At 44.1% G+C, this 21,272-nt stretch overlaps 1 protein-coding gene across 3 annotated transcripts in view; it reads left to right on the forward strand.

Annotated features, from left to right (window-relative positions):
- The first annotated feature begins 5,893 nt into the window (after nucleotides 1-5,893).
- The window catches only part of SLC16A14 (solute carrier family 16 member 14), a 41,178-nt gene continuing 25,799 nt past the window's right edge, over nucleotides 5,894-21,272 (forward strand). For 2 of the 3 annotated variants that reach the window (XM_005887036.2, XM_070385577.1), the window contains exons 1-3: nucleotides 5,894-6,268; nucleotides 14,007-14,278; nucleotides 19,776-19,919. In XM_005887036.2, coding sequence (XP_005887098.2) covers nucleotides 14,020-14,278; nucleotides 19,776-19,919 — 403 coding nt within the window. In that variant the 5' untranslated portion in view covers nucleotides 5,894-6,268; nucleotides 14,007-14,019. Of the gene's footprint in view, nucleotides 6,269-9,494; nucleotides 9,699-14,006; nucleotides 14,279-19,775; nucleotides 19,920-21,272 lie in introns of all 3 variants that reach the window. The other variant, XM_070385581.1, reaches the window with a different exon arrangement.

Below are 21,272 nucleotides of genomic sequence, written 5' to 3' on the forward strand. Positions count from 1 at the left end.
TTGCCAACATCTATTATTTGTAGTCTTTATGATGACAGCCATTCGGACAGGTGTGAAGTGATAAGTCACTGTGGTTTTGATTTGAAATTCTCTAATGATTAATGATGCTGAGCATCTTTTCACATGCCTGTTGGCCATCCATTATATCTTCTTCGGAAACATGTCTGTTCATGTCTTCTGCCCATGTTTTGAGTTGATAAGTTTTTTGATATTAAGTTGTATGAGCTGTTTATGTATTTTGGATATTAACCCCTTATCAGTCATATCATTTGCAAATATTTTCTCCATTCCGTAAGTTGTCTTTTCACTTTGTCCATGGTTTACTTTGCTGTGAAAAGGTTTTAAGTTTAATTAGGTAGAAGTTACTTACATTCCTTTCATAGACTTGCACAGCCATCACCAAAATCACTTCTGGAGCGTTTTATCGTCCCAAACAAGCCCTGTACACATTAGCAGACACTCTATTTCCTCCCCAACATTCCCAGCCTAGGTGCCCCTCATCTACTTTCTGTCTCTCTGTACCTATTCTGGACATTTTATGTAATTGAATCACATAGTACATGCTATTTTGTGACTGACCAGTTTTACTTAGCATAATGCATTCAAGACTCATCCATGTTGTAGCGTGTGTCAATACTTCATTTATTTTTATTGCTGAATAAAGTTCTAGTATATAGATATATCACATTTTGTTTATCCGTGCATTAGTTGCTCGACATTTAGGTTGTTTCCATTTTTGGCTTTTATGCAGAACGCTGCTATGAACATTCATGTATAAGATTTTGAGTGGACATATGTTTTCATTAATCTTGGGCATATACCTTGGAGTGGAAATGCTGTGCCATATGGTAATTCTATGTTTAAACTTTTGAGGAATTGCCAACCTCTTTTCCAAAGCAAAGTATATGAGGGTTCCAATTTCCCCATATCCTCACCAACACATTTTGGTCAGGTTGACACATAAAATCAACCATCATAGTCTATTGCATTAAGCCTGGAAGGGTGTGGGTGGACTGCCTTCTATACTGACAGATGGGCAGAATGACGGTCTGGGATAACTATGTAGTTTCTAGGTCACCTTCATATCTGGACTGGCTATAAAAACAGTTTTGTCAAGCTGACACTTTAGGGCAGGGGTCCCCAACCTCCAGACTGCAGATAGGTACCTCATGTCAGATCAGCAGCATTAGATTAGAAATAAAGTGTGCAATTGGCACATTAATGCTAGCCTTAGGAAGATGACACCACCCTTATGGCAGAAAGTGAAAAAGAACTAAAGAGCCTCTTGATGAAAGTAAAAGAGGAGAGTGAAAAAGTTGGCTTAAAGCTCAACATTCAGTAAACAAAGATCATGGCATCTGGTCCCATCACTTCATGGCAAATAGATGGGGAAACAGTGGAAACAGTGGCAGACTATTTTTGGGGGCTCCAAAATCACTGCAGATGGTAACTGCAGCCATGAAATAAAAAGACACTCCTTGGAAGAAAAGTTATGACCAACCTAGACAGCATATTAAAAAGCAGAGGCATTACTTTGCCAACAAAGGTTCGTATAGTCAAGGCTATGGTTTTTCCACTAGTCATGCATGGATGTGAGAGTTGGACTCTAAAGAAGGCTGAGTGCAGAAGAATTGATGCTTTTGAACTGTGGTGTTGGAGAAGACTCTTGAGAGTCCCTTGGACTGCAAGGAGATCCAACCAGTCCATCCTAAAGGAGATCAGTCCTGAATATTCATTGGAAGGACTGATGTTGAAGTTGAAACTCCAATACTTTGGCCAGCTGATGCAAAGAGCTGACTCATTTGAAAAGACCCTGATGCTGGGAAACATTGAAGGCAGGAGGAGAAGGGGTCGACAGAGGATGAGATGGTTGGATGGCATCACCGAACTGAAATAATTCTATGTGTATATGTGTATAAAAATTAAAAAATATTTTTTAAACACTTTGCCCAACAGTTTTACCTTGCTAGTAATGCTTAAGTATATAAGTTTATAAATAAATAGAACATATGAATAATTTGGTAATTACAAGTTCATTCAAAATTGTTTCGAAATGGTAATTGTGTATGTTCCTGAAGAAACTACTTAATAAAGTATAGCAAAAACAAAAAACAAAAAGGAAGTGCACAATAAAAATACTGCACTTGAATTATCCCAAAACCATCCCTCCCCCTCTCTGGTCTGTAGAAAAATCGTCTTCCAGGAAACCAGTCCCTGGTGCCAAGAAAGGTTGGGAAGCACTGGTTTACCCTAAAACCTTCAATGTTCTGTGCTAGAACTTCCTCAAAAGTTGATTTGCTCCTACTTTCTGTCTAATCCATACCATCAAGGCCCCAAAATAGAAGCACAGATTGTCCACAGCCTTAGTTCCACCCCAATTTCAACAATGAGTTCTGAAAGCAGCTGAATAAATATATAATAAAAACTAAGAGGAAAGCCTTTTAGAAGCAGCACTTGAATCATTTTATCTCCTTAAAGGACAAGGTTATTACTTGATACAATGAAGTTTAAAGTAAGATTACTATTGTGAAACGATATGTGATTTGCCTAGAACTCAAGAGATAATGTCAGGGTCTTCTACCTCAGACACATGAAAAGAGTTCAGCGCTTGCCTTTAATGTTCTGATTTAGAATGGCTTTTTATTCATTTAACCCAAACACACCAATCTGTGATGCACAGATAGTAAGCGCCTTTGCTCCGGGCCTGCTCTCAACCTAGCTGTGTCAACAAAAGACTGCCAGACAGTTAAGAGCAATGACACTTGTGAAAATAAAATGATTTCTTGGAAAAGCCTTCTATGGGAAATGAAATCAGTGTCCTGAAGAGACAGCTGTAGTCCCATGCTCATTGCAGCATTATTTACAGTAGCCAAAATAGGGAGACAATCTAAGTAAGTGTCCATTGATGGAAAATGTGATATATACATGATGGAATATTATTCAGCTATTAAAAAAGAAGGAAATCCTGCCACTTGTGACAGGATGAATCTGGAAGACACTGTGGCAAGTGTAATAAACCAGGCAGAGAAAGACAAATACTGTAGGATCTCACTCATGTGTAGAATCCAAAAAAAAAGAGTCGAACTCATGGAAGCAGAGATCAGAACGGTGGTTGCCAGGGTCTAGTGGGTGAGAGAAATGTGGAAATGTTGGTCAAAAATCTATGGTGCAGCATGGTGACTATAGTTAACAATATGGTAATGTATGCTTAGGGCTTCCCTGGTGGCTCAGATGGTAAAGAATCTGCCTGCAATGAGGGAGACCTGGGTTCCATCTCTGGGTCAGGAAGATCCCTGGAGGAGGGAATGGAAACCCACTCCAGTATTCTTGCCTGGAGAAATTCATGGACAGAGAAGCTTGGTGGGCTATAAGCCATAGGGATGTAAAGGGTCAGACATGACTGAGCAACTAACACTTTCACTAAATGTATCCATGAAATCTGCTGAGAGAGTAGACAAAGCATTCTCACCACCACCAAAAAAAAAAAAAAACAACCCAGTGACACATGAAGTGATAGTTGTTTTCATTGACTTGATTGTGATGTGATAGTCATTTCACAATATATATGTGTATCAAATCATCACATTGTACACTTTAAGTGTGTATAATTTATTTGTCAATTATACCTCAATAAAGCTGGAAGGGGAAAAGAGAAAAGCCTTTTGTGGGTATTCTGGATGCAAAGTACCCATGGTCCAGAGGAGAAGTTTCGCAGAGAGCAGATGAGAGTTTGCCTGGGGTTGTGGGGGGTGAGGTGGCTGGCTTTCAAAGGGCACAGAAAAATTCTGGAGTTATTTGATTGAGCTGATGGTTCCAAAGACTTATGCTAAAACTCATCAAGTTGTATATTTAAATATATACAGTTCACACTACATGAATTATACCTCAATAAATCTAAAATATTTCAGAGGGATAAAAAAAAGACTTAGTCTTACAGAGAAAAAAACTTACAGAGCTCTTTCCAAATAAGATGCATCATCTACACTTGAGGTATTTGCCAGAAACTCTATCTTGACTTACTGTCAAAAGCCAGGTTGAAATGAATGGTATCTGAGAAGGTCACCCCACAAGAATACTAACCATCCATTTGCTCAGCAAAAGGAAAACATATGAACCACATAAGCCTGGTACCTCATCAAAATGTTCTCACTTAACCACAGTTTCTTGTAATGTTCTCAATTATTTTTAATCAAGGCTTGATATAAGAAGGAGCAATGTGAATATTTTTGTTTTGCAAAAAAAAAAAAAAAAGGAACTAGGAATAAAGATGGAAATTTATGATAAGTCGAATTATAGTCCCTCAAAGATGTCCACTGGCTTACCTGGTGGCTCAGATGGTAAAAAAAAAAAAAAAAATCCACCTGCGGCGCAAGAGATGTGGGTTTGATCCCTAAATTGGGAAAGTCCCCTAGAGAAGGGAATGGCAACCCACTCCAGTATTCTTGGGTGGAGAATCCCATGGACAGAGGGGCCTGGCAGGTTGCAGTTCCATAGGGTCGCAAAGGGTCAGACAAAATTGAGCGACTAACAGTTTCACTTTCAAAGATATCCACATCATAAACTCTGGACCCTGTAAATATGTTACCTTACAGAGCAAAGGGGAATTGAGGTTGCAGGTGTCATTAAGAATGTTAATCAGCTGACCTTAAAATGGGGAGATTGTTTGGATTATCCAATAACCCAGTTACCCCGGGTAGGCCCAATGTAATCCCAAGAGCCCTTAAATGTGGAAGACAGGCAGAACAGAAGAGCCTGCCGGAGCTGTGACTGTGTAGAAAGGTACAGAATGATGCAGCCATTTCTGGCTTTGAAGACAGAAGAAGTGGCCGGGATCCAGGGAATGTGGGCTGACTCCAGAAGTCTGAGTTCTCCCCTAGGCCTGCCAGGAGGAACACAAACCTGAAAACCCCTTGATTTTAGCCAAGATCCCTTTCAGACTTCTGACCCCCAGCATTATGAAATAGTAAGCATCACTGACTCGATGGACATGAGTCTGAGTGAACTCCAGGAGTTGGTGATGGACAGGGAGGCCTGGTGTGCTGCGATTCATGGGGTCACGAAGAGTCGTACACGACTGAGCGACTGAACTGAGCTGAACTGAAGCTACTGCTTTCAGTCACGAAGATGGTGATACTCTATCAGAATAGCAATAGAGAACAGAGTGTGTCCAGTGAAGTAAAATAGCGCTGGTTTCATTTATTCACACATTCACTTAACAAATACTGAAAACTCTCCCTGGGCAAAGCATTGAGTTGGGCCCTGTTGGGAACAAAGCAGGTACAGGTGGAAATGAAATCTATGGTGCCCATCAATGTAGGAACCAGACAATGGTCAGATACTGGAAAGAGAAAAGGAGAGGTACCACGCAGGATGAAGTGACGTGAGTGAAAGTTGCTCAGTCACGTCCGACTCTTTGTGATCCCATGGAATGTAGCCTGCCAGGCTCCTCTGTCTATGGAATTCTCCAAGCCAGAATACTGGAATGGGTAGCCTTTCCCTTCTTCAGGGGATCTTCCCAACCCAGGGATCAAACCCAGGTCTCCCTCATTGCAGGCGGATTCTTAACCAGCTGAGCCACAAGGGAACCCACCACGCAGGCTTTGGTCGCGAACGCTGCAGGGCCTGCCCGACTCTTCCACCTACAAACTGCTATATCATGTGGCCCAGCCTTCAGTTAGGTTTTTTTTTTTTCTTCCCCCATCACTTCTCTCCTATCTCAGAGAAATAGAAGGTCCTTCTACTCCCACCTGCACCTTAGGTTTCAGGCCCTTTCCTCCAGTTATAAACGTGCCGAGAGCATTTGAAAACCTCAGTCAAAGCTGGAAACTACAACCCGCCACAAGAGTGTGCACGCGAGGTGACTGCATTTTTTTTTTTTTTTCCCTGCCAAACCAGAATTAGCCGGTATGGGAATGAACAAGCGTGGAGATTTGAAATTGCACGGATTGGAAGGAAGCTCAGGTTAGGTTCGGGCACCTCCAAACGCACCCCACCCCCTTTTTTTTAAAAGCCACATGGACTGAGGTCTCGATCTCCAAGCTCCCCAGGACGGAGCTGGCCGGGCAGCGAGAAGCAGAGGCGCCGGGAGCCCGCACCGCGCGCGGAGCCGGGCGGAGCGCCGAGCCGCGGGCTCAGGCAGCTTCGGGATGATCCGCGACATCGCCACAAATCTCTCCGCCCAACCGCTCCGGGGGCTCAGAGAAAGGCAGCGATTTCGGAGATCCGGGCCGGGAGCCGAGTGAGGCCGCCGCCCGGCGGGCTGTGGGCGGTGAGTATTCCGGGCCGCGCTGCGCCGCGGGCCCGAGGATGGAGAGACGCCGGGGGCATCTTGGACTGCGGTGGCCGCTGCTCCCCGAGACGCCCGGGAAGCGGCGGCGCGGGCCCCCGGGCCGGATCGGGGAAGGGGCTTCGGGGCGATCGAGGGCAGGGCTGCGCGGAGGCGCGGTGGTCCAGCCCAGGCCGCCCGCCTGGGGGCTCGGGAGCCGGGGTGAGGTCACCTCGGGGCGGGCGGGCTAGCGCCGGGCCGGGGCGGAGCGTGGGGACGCGCGTCTCTCCCACCGTGTCTAGGGCCCCGCGCGCGTCGTCCAGGGCGCAGGGCTCCCCTCCTCACTCCCGCCCGGCCCCGGAGGCGCCCTTGGCCCCGCGCCCAGCCTCGCCCCCCGCATCCTCTCTCGACCCCTGTTAGGGACTCGAACTACAAATGATGGGGCGCGAGGAAGAGGGGGCGGGGAGACCCGGGTCAGAGGACTTTCGGGGTTGCTGGAGGACTCCTGGCGCAGGCTGCAGGGACTGCGATCGGCCCCGCTTCCCCGCGGAGCTGGCGGGCTCCCAGCGTGTGGGGAGACACGGGATGGAGCGGGGGTGAGGGAGTCTCGAGGTGCTGGGGAGGGGGGAGCACGGAGGGTCCCTCTCGAAGAGGGCGGCGATCGGGGGAGGCAGGCGGCGGGAAGGCCAGAACGCGGGGGTCCAGCCCCCGGCTTGAGATTCGGGTCCCTCAGTTGTGGTTCTGATCGAGGCCCCTCAGGAAGGGAAGGGGAGACAAAAATGAGGCGAGGGGCCGGGGGCGGGGGCGGCTTTGTCGGGACCGGACGCCGCTGAGGCCTCGGACGGCGTTTTAGGAGCTCAACTCTGCTTAACAATTAAGCCGTTTTCTTTCCACGGAAAAGCTGATCTAGGCTCATTAGCAAGGATGAGTGAGGGTTATTATTGGACATTGGAAAGGTTCCTTTTCGCTTTGCCTGTGATGTGTGTATGTGTATGAGACAGTCAGTCAGTCAGTTAGTTATTCACCATTCACTAGTGATGATGGATAAAATAGGCTTTGGAATCCCTCAGACCCGGGTCCAAATTTGGCTTACCACGCAGGTAGCGCCAGTTGTAAAGAACCCACCTGCCAATGCAGGTAGACTTAAGAGAGGTGGGTTCGATCCCTGTGTTGGGAAGATCCCCGGGAGGAGGGCATGGCAACCCATTACAGTTTCCTTGCCTGGAGAATCCTATGGACAGAGGAATCTGGTGGGCTACCGTCCATAGGGTCGCAGAGTTGGACATGACTGAAGCAACTTAGCACGCGTGCACCTGGTAGTTTAGCCTCTTTAAGCTGCATGGCCCCCATTCTACAAGTAGCCTCGATTTCCTTATCTGTGAAATGGAACATTAGTATCAACTGGACAGAATCGTGGTGGAGAAGCCACCAAGCACAATCCCTGGCCATAGGAGGCACTCAGGTGTTCATTTCCCTCTAATTCAGCGTGAACCTGGCTAGGGTACCTGACAGTCTTTTCTACTGCGCTGTGGTCTCCGCACTAGCTCAGCTGTTCCAGGCTCTTCAGCCTGTTGACCTCAAGTGCACCCTCTAAAGGCTGGATATTTCCAGTGCACACCAGGTCTAGAGTGCAAATATTGATAAAGCCAAATTACAGAGAGGCCCCTACACACCTACATCTAATGACGAACCTGCTACCAGCATAGCTGTCCACCTCTGGGGAAGACTGTATTTTATATTTTATTTTGGAGCTTTCCCTTTCACTTCTCACTTATAATGAACTCCTTATATGCTAACATAATCGACCCTGATGCTGGGAAAGATTGAGGGCAGGAGTAGAAGGGGACAACAGAGGATGAGATGGTTAGATGGCATCACTGATTCAAGGGACATGAGTTTGAGCAAACTCTGGGAGATAGTGAAAGACAGGGAAGCCTGGCATGCTGCAGTCCATGGGATCACAGAGAGTTGGACCAAACAACAACATCACAATAGTCAAATTAAAAATCGATGACTTGCTTATAAAACTTACTCCCCTAACAGCGGTGTGGAAAGTTTAAGTTCCTTTTAATCTCTGAAACACTCCCGCAGGCTCTGAATTATTTTCATTTCTGCCTGTTACCAGGTAAATATGTAGCTGATTTCCATGTCATAGCCTGCATGTGTTACTTCATTTACCCCATGAATAGTTTCTCTTTCACTGGTAATGAGCTCACTTTAGGGAAGGATGGGAAGTTGACTATTGGTCCCTAATCTTCCCATCTCCTTCCTTCAGCTTTTTCAGTGCAAGGCCCTAATGTGACTGGCAGAGCTTCTATTGCAGGTGAGCCTAGAATGGGTTACATCTTATACTTCCCTTTCTATCATTAGGCAGACTGTCCTCTCATGGTGGGAGAAGAGAGTGTTGGGGAAGCACACACACAAGTCTACAGCCCAATGCAGACTAGTCTTCCCAAGGGAAACGGCTCTGAATTGCCACCACTCTACTGGAGGCAAGAAGCTGAACCAGGAGATGTTTAAAAGATAGAGGGAACTTTACTTTCTTATAATAAAGTTTGTTATTCAGTCACTAAGTTGTGCCCGACTTTGCCACCCCATGGACTGCAGCACACCAGACTTCCCTGTCCTTCACCATCTCCTAGAACTTGCTCAAACTCATGTCCATTGAGTCAGTGATGCCATCTAACCATCTCATCCTCTGTTGCCCCCTTCTCCTCCTGCCCTCAATCTTTCCCAGCATCAAGGTCTTTGCTTCAGGTGGCCAAAGTATTGGAGCTTCAGCATGAGTTCTTCCAATGAATATTCAAGGTTGATTTCCTTTAGGATTGACTGGTTGGATCTCCTTGATATATATTTAGAACTTTCCCCAAAAATTTAAGTAAAGAGAGAAATTACTTGAAAGACCATCATTCAAAGAATAATCTCCATCAACAGGTTTGTTTCACTCCAGTCTGTTTTTCCCCCACTATGGATAACATATTTTTAAAAACAACAAAAAAGGAGTTATTTCATGCACCCCATTTTGTGACCCCCCCCAAGTATAATTCACACCTTAGTGTGACCTTTATATGTCTTCAAAGAGCCTGTGTAGTTTCATTTTTGATGGTGCACTGGCATTGCATAGCTATGGCATGAGTGACTGATTTAACACTTACTGTAATGTTGGATATTAGAGATATTTGTAAGGTCATTTTTTTTTTTTCTCATTCTTTCAAAATTTCACTATTAGAATTCAGTTAAACCTTGAAGGATGAGCAGAAGAGGAGCAGGAGATTTGAAGGAGAGAAGAGTGTTCCCGAAAGAAGAAAACATCATGCACAAAAACTTGCAAGGCTGTGCCAGGTTCAGGGAGCTGCAGGTGCTTCCACCAGCCTGGAAAGTAGAGGGCAAAGGTGAAGAGCAGGAGGAGGGAGCTGGCAGAGCGGCAGATAACGTAAGAGGAGAACCTGGGGGCAGACAGGGCAGTTTGAACTTGATCCTCAAGATAACCTGACAGGGTGGGGAAGTTACATGGTAAGATAGCATTTTATCGCTCCCAGCAGCCTGGGTAAACAAGAGGTGACGGGAAGAACCCAGCAGAGAGCAGCATCGTGGGCAGGAAGTGTAGTGGCTGAGAACTGCCCAGCTGTTTAAGAGATAGAATCATCTAAAAGATAAAAACAATGAGTGCGAAAGAAAGAGTCAAGATGTGTTCATTGCTCGGTGGTGTCCGACTCTCGCAACACCATGGACTGTAGCCTGCCAGGCTCTCTGTCTGTGGAATTTCCCAGGCAAGAGTACTGTAGCGGGTTGCCATTTCCTTCTCCAGGGCATCGAACCCGGGTCTCCTGCTTTGCAGGTAGACGCTTTACTGTCTCAGCCACCAGGGAAGCCCAATAGATAAAAATAATGATTAGGAGAGAGGGGAGAGTCACGATGAGCCCCAGGATAGATCCTTAAATTGCTCTTCCACTAGCATCCTTGATCTTTTAGTGCCTGTTTCTTCCCAACAAACTCTTAGTCTGGGGATTGGTGAACTTTACCTATAAAGGGTCAGAGAGTAAGCATTTTAAGTTCTGCAGGTCACATAGCCTTCAAAAAAGTAAAAACAATTCTTTGCTCAGGAGTGTACAGAGAGAGGCTGTGCAAACGGCACAGGGCGCCTCCCTAAAGGAGGTTGGGCTCTGGGTGCTTTGCCACAGTCTGCTTCTGTCCTCTCGTCCATGGGCCAGTACTGCACAGAAAAGCCCCCCAGTTGGAGGTGTTCCTAGTGTATTTGGGACCGTTTTTTACATCACGTTCCTCCACTGCAACTAAAGGATTTTCAGTAATAATCACATGTCACGGTCAGTAATAATTGTTTTCTGATTTGCTCTTCTGTTTTAAAATAATTACCTGAAACAAAGAATGCATTTGCATTTTAAAGACATTATTCAAACTGAGTAAAACATTTCTTGCATTGACTGCTTTCCAAACCCAAGTTTTTCACCCTGCGCTCTGGCACTCTGTTTCGCTCTTTTAAATTTTAAACAAAAATGAAGACTGCAGGTGGGCATGTGGAGGGCAAAAGTCAAGTAGCTGGCATCCTGCTCCTCATCCCCACCATCATGTGATGTCAGGGTCCATCTCGAAGGTCCTGCTAAAGGCAGTGATGTGCAACACTGCAGGCACTGCAGACTCAAACTGAGCTGAGCTGAGTGTCAGCAGTTCTAAATTCTTAGACACTCTTACTGTCAAAACAGATATGTGCATACAGATGGTCAAAAGACACAGGAAAAGATGTTCAATGCAAATTAAAATTTCAGTGGTCAGAATAGCCACCGTCAAGAAGTCTACAAATAATAAATTCTGGGGAGGATGTGGAGAAAAAGGGAACCCTCCTACACTGTTGGTAGAAATGTAAATTTGTGCAGCCACTATAGAAAACAGTGTGGAGAGTCCTTTAAAATAGAGTTGCCATACGATCTAGTGGTTCCACTCATGGGCATGTATCTGGAGAAAACCATAATTCAAAAAGATACATGCACCCAAATTTTCACTGCAGCACTGTTGACCATCGCCAAAACATGGAAGTAGCCAAATGTCCATCAACAGAGGAATGGATAGAGAAGATGTGGTACATATATACAATAGAATAATATTCAGCCATTTTAAAAAAAAAATGAAATAATGCCATTTGCAGTAACATGGGTGGATCTAGAGATCGTCATACTGAGTGAATTATGTCAGATAGGAAAACACAAATATCATATGTATCACTCATGTGGAATCTCTAAAAAATGAAACAAATGAACTTATTCACAAAACAGAAACAGATTCACACTTAGAAAACAAACTTCCGGTTACCGAAGAGGAAAGGTCAGAGGGAGGGATAAATCAGGAGTTTGGGATTAACATATACACACTACTGTATATAAAATAGATAATCAATAAGGACCTATTGTATAACACAGGAAACTACATTCAATATTATATAATAACCTATAAAGGAAACTGAATTGCTGTTCTGTACTCCTGACATGCTATTGTAAATCAACTATACTTCAATAAAAAGATTTTTTAAAAAGAAAAAGACAGTAAGGAAAAAAAGCCAGATGTGTGCAGCTGGGGCCCTATATGTGTCAGTTCAGTTCAGTCGCTTAGTCCTGTCCGACTCTTTGTGACCCGATGGACTGCAGCATGCCAGGATTCCCTATCCATCACCAACTCCCGGAGCTTGCTCAAACTCATGTCCATTGAGTCGGTCATGCCGTCCAACATCTCATCCTCTGTCATCCCCTTCTCTTCCTGCCCTCAATCCTTCCCAGCATCTGGGTCTTTTCCAGTGAGCCAGTTCTTCTCATCAGGTGGCCAAAGCCAAAATATCACCATTAGTTCTCTGAAATAACTTCCATGTAGAACACAGTATTTAGAAAATGATGCTGATGCGATGCTTACAGACAATATGAAAACATCACTGTTTGAAACCTTGACCAACAACAGATTTTTTCAGGGAAGAGTGTTCTGTCTGTGACATCCAGAATTACTGGCACAACAGTGATGACAAAAAAGCAGACCAACTTCTAGTCGTTGGTTCTTGCTTTTTTTGTCCTCGTTGGTGGCTTCTGGGGCCGAGTGCCCCCTCCGCTCTGTCCGTGGGGCTTCACTGCCCCGCAGGGCTCAGCTGCCCAACAATCACTTCCACTTGTTGTAGACAGTGGTTTGTTTCATTATCCTGAACCCTGAGGCCCCAACATAGCCACCATCCTCCTCATTCTCAACCAGTGAGCTAGCTTCCCTGGACTTCACCAAAGAAATTACACTAACAAGCATAACTTTCCATCCCATGCTTACTGTCTTATCTCTATCTATCTGCTGCTTCCTCCAGTCTTAGAGGATTGGTCACCCTTCTTGATCAAGACTAACCCTGTCCCATGACCTTTGGGGTTAATCATTCTCTGTCTCTCTGGGCTTCCCTAGTGGCTCAGTGGATAAAGAATTTGCTTGCAGTGTGAAAGTCACAAAAGACTTGGGTTTGATTCTTGGGTTGGGAAGATCCCCTCAGGGAAGGGCATGGCAGTCCACTCCAGTATTCTTTCCTGGAGAATCCATGGACAGAGGAGCCTGGCAGACTACAGTCCATGGGGTCACAGAGAGTCAGACACGACTGAAGTGACTTAGCACGCATGCATCTATGTCTGTCTCTGTCTTTATCTCTATCTCTATTTTTTTCTTTATTCTCAGTTCCTATGCACATACTTCAATCTCATCCTACAAGATAAAACCAGAGACCTTCCCTGACCTGGTATCATCTCCCCTCTAGCTCCATCCAACCTCCATCCTCTTGATCGAACAGCTTGAGAGATGGGTCTGTACAAAGCACATATGCCATCTTATCTCATCCTTGTGCAAATGCAGCTGCCAACTGTTCATTTTGTAAAGATAAACTCTAAGATCCTTTTTTGACACATAAAGGCCTTAAAGATCTAGCCCTGGCTTTCTGGTAACCTGAACATCACTGTAGTATCCAAATTTCTTTAGTCCGATTTCCTGTTGTCTTAGCAGTTTTCTAGCTTCCCAGGTAAATGCTCAGAATGGGGGTGGACAGAAGGGATAAAAGTAAGTCTTGTATGTCAGATATAGCATCATCATTATTAGAAAACTCTATCTCCCATTGTCAGATAACAAATTAGCTTCTTCTTTACCAGTCTCCCGAGTTGGGTTCGTATGAGTCAGTCCCCCTGAGGCCAACCCACTGTAGCTGTACTGAACAAATTGAACACTTGGACCCACAAAACTATGAACAATAACCTCTGCCAGGAGCCTGCACAGGACCGAGCTCCCCTGCCTAAGGCCAGGAGCCTTCCTTCTCTGACATCTGTGTTATCTGTCAGTTTCCATCTCAGTAAGGGACACAAGGCTTGGGCTTTGGAATCAGGAATAGCTGGGTTCAATTCCCAGGTTCCTGTCTAGCCATACTATCTACTGGCCTTGAGAACTTGGGAAAGGTGCTTAACTTCTCTGAGTCGATTTTCATTTCTTTGAAATAACCATCATAGTATTTGTATACAGGATGACTGCAAAGATGAAACAGGTTTCATAAAAGCACTTGGTCTTGTGAAAAGCAAGACGTGTTCCCAAATCTACATAATGATGAAGACTAAAGATCCAGTGTGACAGTGGGGTGACTTTGGTTTTGATGGGGAGGTAGTGCTGTCCAAAGAAGAAGGAGATATTTTTTGTTCTAATGTTCCATGAAATTATTTGTCCTTATGTATTTCAGAACATCTTGGAAAATGTATACAAGTCATGAAGACATTGGGTATGATTTCGAAGATGACCCCAAAGATAAGAAGACACTTAAACCCCACCCAGACATTGACGGCGGCTGGGCCTGGGTGATGGTCTTGTCCTCTTTCTTTGTGCACATCCTCATCATGGGCTCCCAGATGGCCCTGGGCGTCCTCAACGTGGAGTGGCTTGAAGAATTCCATCAGAGCCGCGGCCTGACGGCATGGGTCAGCTCCCTCAGCATGGGTGTCACTTTGATTGTGGGTATGTTCACGTGTGACCTGTTGTCAATTATAACTATACTATGACAGTCCCTCGCTGTAAGTCATGCTTTATCTCGTTGAAGTACCACAGATGAGATGTTGGTGGATGTTACTCTTGTTTTTATTGTGGTCAGATATACCTAACATGAAATTTAACCTTTTAACCATTTTTAGGTATACAGTTCAGTACCATTGAGTACATTCATCACCACCATCCATCTCCAGAACTTTTCTCATCTTCCTAAACTGAAATCCTACCAATTAAGCCATAACTCCCCATTGCCATCTCTCCTCTCAGCCCCCTGTCTCTGACCACTACCATTCTGTTTAAAGTCTCTATGAATTTGTTTACTCTAAGTACCTTGAATAAGTAGAATCAGACAATATTTGTTCTTTTGTGTGATACTCCTATTTGAGTACTGTAAACATTTTGAGCATTTAAAAAAATGATCATTAAAATGTTTGCCCCTGTTTTCTTAACTATTGTAAACCATTACCTACCATTACAAATCTGTTTTTAAACACTTATCAATATTTTTAAAAGATAAAAAAACTTAGAGAAAACACAGTAAAAGTAAATAGCCATCCTATTTCAGAGCCCTGGTGTTTTAAATTTGAAATATTGATCCCATGTGGTTGAAAAATCTATTAAGCTGTTTTTAGAAAGGTTATTGATACAGCAAACAGGAAGGAATAATAATATATTCTTGTATTTTGTTGTTTAAGCTAACCACCCAGAAATCTATGAAAGCAATTCTTATCTAATTGGAGACAGTAAAGCAGAAAGCTGAAAAAAAGTGTAAGTGGTTAGTCACTCAGTCGTGTCTGACTCTTTGCAAGCTCATGGATTGTAGCCCGCCAGGCTCCTCTGGCCATGGGATTCTCCAGGCAAGAATACTGGAGAATACTGCCCTGCACTCCTCCAGGGAAAACATAAATGGCCTCAGATATCTTCCTGGTTTTGTGAAAGGATGTGTATGACAGGCATATTTGTGTTTGACGAGAGTCTGTGCCTTGTCAGTGTTTTCCACACTGGTAATTAATTGCTTGAATTCAATTCAGAGATTTGTGGATCTTGGCTGGTATTCAGCCAGTTTCTTTTTGGATAATACCAGTGACATTAGTAACAGTGGCAGTGCTAATGACAGAAAACAAGGACAGAGTGTTACTTCCCAAGATGTGTGCAGGGGGTATGTGTTTATCACAGGGACTGGTTACTGATCTAGTTTTAAAATTAAATAAGGGCACCACATGTGTGTGAGTGAATTGCTGATAAATCATTTTTGCCTGTAACTGTAATGAACTGACTCCTTCAACCCTGCCGTGGCCTTGTTCACATCAGGACTGTTGTATCATATGAGAAGTGCAAGGAGGTTAATCTTAGTGCAGGGAATTTGCTAGTTTTATGTTGGATATGGGCTTCCCTAGTGGCTTAGATGGCAAAGAATCTGCCTGCAATGAAGGAGACCCTGGTTTGATCCCTGGGTTGGGAAGATCCCCTGGAAGAGGGCATGGCAACCCACTCCAGTATTCTTGCCTGGAGAATTCCATGGACAGAGGAGCCTGGTGAACTACAGTCCAGGGGATTGCAAAGAGTCAGATTTGACTGAGCGAATAACACTTTCATGTTGGATATAATTTTACCTTTTCAATGAGTAAGTAAAGGAAAACTAGTCTTCTGAAATACTTAAATCCATTTTCTTACCTTTTTTAAAATAAACATTTAGAGGGTAGAACAAAATACTTTCAGATCTAAACTAGGAAGTGTGTGTGTACAACAAAAAAGAAAATTCAGCCAAAGGCCAGGATATTTGTCCCAATATTTTCCAAGCCATCCAGTAAGAATGTCTTTGGTATTATTTCATGTTTCACAAGTTCCATAGGCATAAACAATGGAAATCAGTCCTAAAGTTATTGGATGTGGTTCTTGGGCTTCCCTCACAGCTCAGTTGGTAAAGAATCTGCCTGTAATTAGGAGACCCTGGTTCAATTCCTGGGTCAGAAGATCCCCTGGAAAAGGGATACGCTATCTACTCCAGTATTCTTGGGCTTCCCTTGTGGCTCAGCTCATAAAGAATCTGTCCGCAATGCTGGAGATCCAGGTCCGATCCCTGGGTTGGAAAGATCCCCTGGAGAAGGGATACGCTACCCACTTCAGTATTCTGGCCTGGAGAGTTCCATGGACTGTGTAGCCCGTGGGGTCACAAAGAGTCGGACACAACTAAGCTACTTGCACTTTCACTTTCCTGAAGATGATCCCCCAAATCAGAACACCTAACTCAACAGTGGTGATGAAATGTGATTGTCACCTTTAATTGGGAGGTAACTGTGGATTCTGAATTCTGAGAGTCTCTGAATTCCAGACAGTGGAGCTTCCGACAGTAGAATAACCTTTCTTCAGGAAAGGTACCTGCCAGATAAACATCTTTTATCTTGTGCTCAGAAATTATAGCACAGCAAGGCTCATAGTTATATAAATGAAAGGTCTTTTATTCTGTCTATCATGACCCTAAATTGCCATTCATTATCTAAGGTGCCTGATACAGGTGGCAGCAGATATGTTGGGTGCTTTTCCAAGGCAGAAGCCAGCAAAAACAGCTCTCCTTTATTTAGCACTTATTACACACCAAGTGTGGGCTCCCAGGTGGTGCTAGTGGTAAAGAACATGCCTGTCGATGCAGGAGATGTAAGAGAGGTGGGTTCAATCCCTGGGTTGGCAAGCTCCCCTGGAGAAGGGTATGGCAACCCACTCCAGTATACTTGCCTGGAAAATTCCATGGACAGAGGAGTCTGGTGGGCCCACAGTGTAGTAAAGAGTAGGACACGACTGAAGCTACTTAGCATACATGAACTCATGCACATGCCAAGTGCAGATGATGTACATGATCTCATTTGATTCTCTGGCAAGCCTGGGGGCCAGACCATCATCATCTCACAGAGGAGATCATGCAACACTCAGAGACGTTACGTTACTGAAGTTAACTTGTAACCGGTAAGTGAGGGACAGGCTTCAAATGTGGTCCACTGGACTCCAAAATGGTGCTCACTCTACCACCCTGCCTGCCGTGACATTGAATGAGAACCAAAAATATATTTGAAGTGAATAAGTATAAATTGTTTTCTCTTTCTCATCCTTGTAAGGACGGTGAGTTACTGCTTTTAAATTTAAAAATTCCATGAACTACGCACAGAGTTGAAAGCACGCTCTCGGGCAGTGACTTGCCTGTGGGAAACTAAATTCATTCTTTTTTTGTTCGGCTTTGTCGAGTATTAGTTGCAGCACTTGAGGCCTTCCTTGTGTCATGTGAGGTCTTTCATCTCAGCGCACAGGCTCTCTAGTTGTAGCACACAAGCTCAGTATTTGCATGGGCTTCATTGCCCCACGGCATGTGAGATCTTAGTTCCCTGACCAGGGACTGAAACCACGTCCCCTGCATTGCAAGGCTGGATCACCAGGAAGTCCCAGCTTAGTAAGTGTTTAGCCTGAGATAGTCCCACCTGAACATAGGGTTTCATAACTGCATAAAGTAATCATGATCAAAAAATGTGACATCTTTTTTATTTTTTTTGGTGACACTGCACAACTTGAGGGATCTTACTGCAATGAGAGTGCTGAGTCCTAACCACTGACTGCCAAGGAATTCCCTAAGATGATGTTTAAAATGCATGATCTTGGACTTCCCTGGTAGACCTGTGGTAAAAACTACGCCCTTCCAATGCAGGGGACTTGGGTTCCACCCCTGGTTGGGGAATTAAGATCCCACATACCACACAGCACAGTCAAAAAAAATAAATAAAATGGATGATCTTACTGAATGCTCCAATGCTTTGACCACCTGTTGTGAAGAGCCAGCTCATTGGAAAAGACCCTGATGCTGGAAAAAACAGAGGGCAAAAAGAGAAGAGGGAGCCAGAGGATGAGGTGGTTAAACAGCATCACTGACTGAGTAGATACAAATTTGAGCAAACTCCAGGAGATAGTGAAGGACAGAGGAGCCTGGTGTGCTGCAGTCCATGAGGTCGCAAAGTCAGACTCGACTTAGCGGCTGAACAACAACACTGAATGTTGAGTACAGCCTCAAATGTTTGAAGAAGGAATCACTTATCCCAAGACAAGTTGCCACAAAGGCAGGAAGAAAAGAGGGTTGACGAAAATTTAAAAAAAAAAAAAAAAATAGAGCAAAGTGTATTCCTGAATCTCCACACAGTGTCCTAAATGCATAGCCTGATGGGTCTCATTGGAACTGAGAGTCAGCAGAACCTGAAGTATGTGTGAAGTCATGAGAAGTTCTTTCCGGCTTGGTTTGCATCTAGATGTCCTCATGAAAACAGGCTACAGGTGCCTCGCCTGAAGCATGGACGTCCCAAGAACCCCTTCCATACTCGCTTAAAGTCTGGAGAAAAAACTCAAATGTGTACAGAAGCCAAACAAGCCACGTACATGAAACCAGGAGGCCAAATAAGAGACTGACATGTGGGTGGGGACTGCGGCAAACCGGAGAGGGTGTGACACAGGTAAACAGGATCACCTACCGTGCATAGCCAGCTGCTTTGGGCCGTATGGGAAGATCTGTTGCCCCTGGATTTTTTTATGAATAATCCTAATTTTTAAATGTTGGCAACTGACTCAAAACATTTAAAACTTTGTTCTCGATAAACAAAATGTATATACAGGCTGTGTGGAGCCCCTGGACCTCTAGTGTAGGATCTGTTGTAGACCAGAAAATGAATCAACATGTCTATTTATTTCAGGCCTGTCTTCCCTGAAAATCTAGAACCTTGTGTTCTTCGGGGACATTTTTGAAACCTGTCTTTGCGTGCCAAAAGCTCTCTGCACATAAGGCCACGGCAGGGGGTTTGGTTTGTTTTAGTTAACAGCTCTAGTAATGTTTTGTCTTCATATAAAGATTCCCTAAGAAAATAAAATGAAAATAAAATGCCACTCAGTTCAGTTCAGTTCAGTCGCTCAATCATGTCTGACTCTTTGCGACCCCATGGACTGCAGCACGCCAGGCTTCCCTGGCCATCACCAACTCCCGAAGTTTACTCAAACTCATGTCCATTGAGTCGGTCATGCCATCCAACCATCTCATCCTCTGTCATTCCCTTCTCCTCCCACCTTCAATCTTTCCCAGCATCAGGGTCTTTTCAAATGAGTCACTTCTTCGCATCAGGTGGCCAAAGTATTGGAGTTTCAGCTTCAGCATCAGTCCTTCTAATGAACACCCAGGATTGATCTCCATTAGGATGGACTGGTTGGATCTCCTTGCAGTCCAAGAGACCCTCAAGAGTCTTCTCCAACACCACAGTTCAAAAGCATCAATTCTTTGGTGCTCAGCTTTCTTCACAGTCCAACTCTCACATCCATACATGACCACTGGAAAAACCATAGCCTTGACTAGATGGACCTTTGTTGGCAATGTCTCTGCTTTTTAACATGCTGTCTAGGTTGGTCATAACTTTCCGCTAGTCAGTTCCTTTCTCAATGTCTGTGACAGGGCCTTTCATCGGCTTGTTCATTAACACCTGTGGGTGCCGCCGGACAGCCATCATCGGAGGGCTCCTGAACTCGCTGGGCTGGGTGTTGAGTGCCTACGCCGTGAACGTGTATTATCTCTTTATTACCTTTGGACTGGCAGCTGGTAAGCATTGTGGATTTCCTTTTTTTTTTTTTTTGGCCACGCCACACACCGTATGGAATCTTAGTTTCCCAGCCAGGGGTGGAACCCAGACCCCTTGCTTTGGACGCACAGAGTCTTGACCACTGGGCCTCCAGGGAAGTCCCCATAAGTGGTTTTCCTAAACTTGACTTTATGTGTTTCTGTTGAGCATTTGGGCAATGAGTTTCGTCGTGGAGAAAAGAGATCCATTAAATATTTAGTCCCTTTGTCTCCATCCTACCCTACCCATATCCTATCCTCCAGGTAATACTTTTAATATAAGATATTAAATATGCCTGAAGTGTGAGGAAACAACCGAACAGCTGTACTTGGCCTCCCTAATAGAATTTAATTAAATTTTCTATATCTGGTTCTAAGTGCTAGTCCTTTACTTGTAACAAAACCCACGTACTAACAACATTCTCTCATTTAAGAACTGCAGAATCCAGCGTGAATCAGAGAAAAATCACGTTCTCCTTTGGCTCTGCTCAAAATAATGAAATAGCAGCAAAACCCACACAGATTTAGAGACTGTAAGAATCAAATCCAGAGCAGAGTGGCAGTCCCCAGGAGATATATAACAATTGGCTCAGGCAGCACAGTTTGCATATCCATTTTGCAAAATGATTCCCAGCCATAATTTCTTCTATCAACAGATAGCAGAATGCACACGGATAAGTAGTGTCTTACTCATACTACTGTATTTCAGTCAACTGGATCCAGCCTGACCTTTTAGAATACAGAGCTATAATCGTCATAAATGGCACCTTGATGGCGGTGTTTTCATAAGAGTTCAAAGTTAGAATTGGAACCCTTGGGTTTTTTTTCCCACGTGTATGTGTGACTTTGGGAAAATTACTTAACTTGCTTATGCCTCAGTCTCTTTATCTGCAAATGGAATAATTGACTGCTTGGCCTACAGGATTATTGAAAAGGTTACATGAAATGATCTGTATGAAGCACTTAGCACAATGCTTGGCACATAATAAAGTCTTAAGCAAATGTTAGCTAATATATAATTGCTATTATATATAATACAATGTTTTTATTGTAAGCTTAAGTTTATGCTTTAAGGTAGCAGGAGAAGGTGAACATAAAAACCAATTGTCCACATAACCTGACAAGTTGGTTCTCTAGGATGTATCCACATATACATCTTTAGGTGGAAAAAGCACTTCTGTATGCTATGAAGCCTAGTTTGGAAACCATTGATCTGAAGTGAAGGACTTGACAACAGTTCTTAAAGAACAATTCAAAATGTTTTTCCTGAGGCAATTTAGAAACTTCCCCATAACAGTCCAATGAATAGAGCTGGCACAGGGATTTTACTTCTGC

This window comes from Bos mutus, chromosome 2 (assembly GCF_027580195.1).
Source record: "Bos mutus isolate GX-2022 chromosome 2, NWIPB_WYAK_1.1, whole genome shotgun sequence".
Classification (NCBI taxonomy): Eukaryota; Metazoa; Chordata; class Mammalia; order Artiodactyla; family Bovidae; genus Bos; species Bos mutus.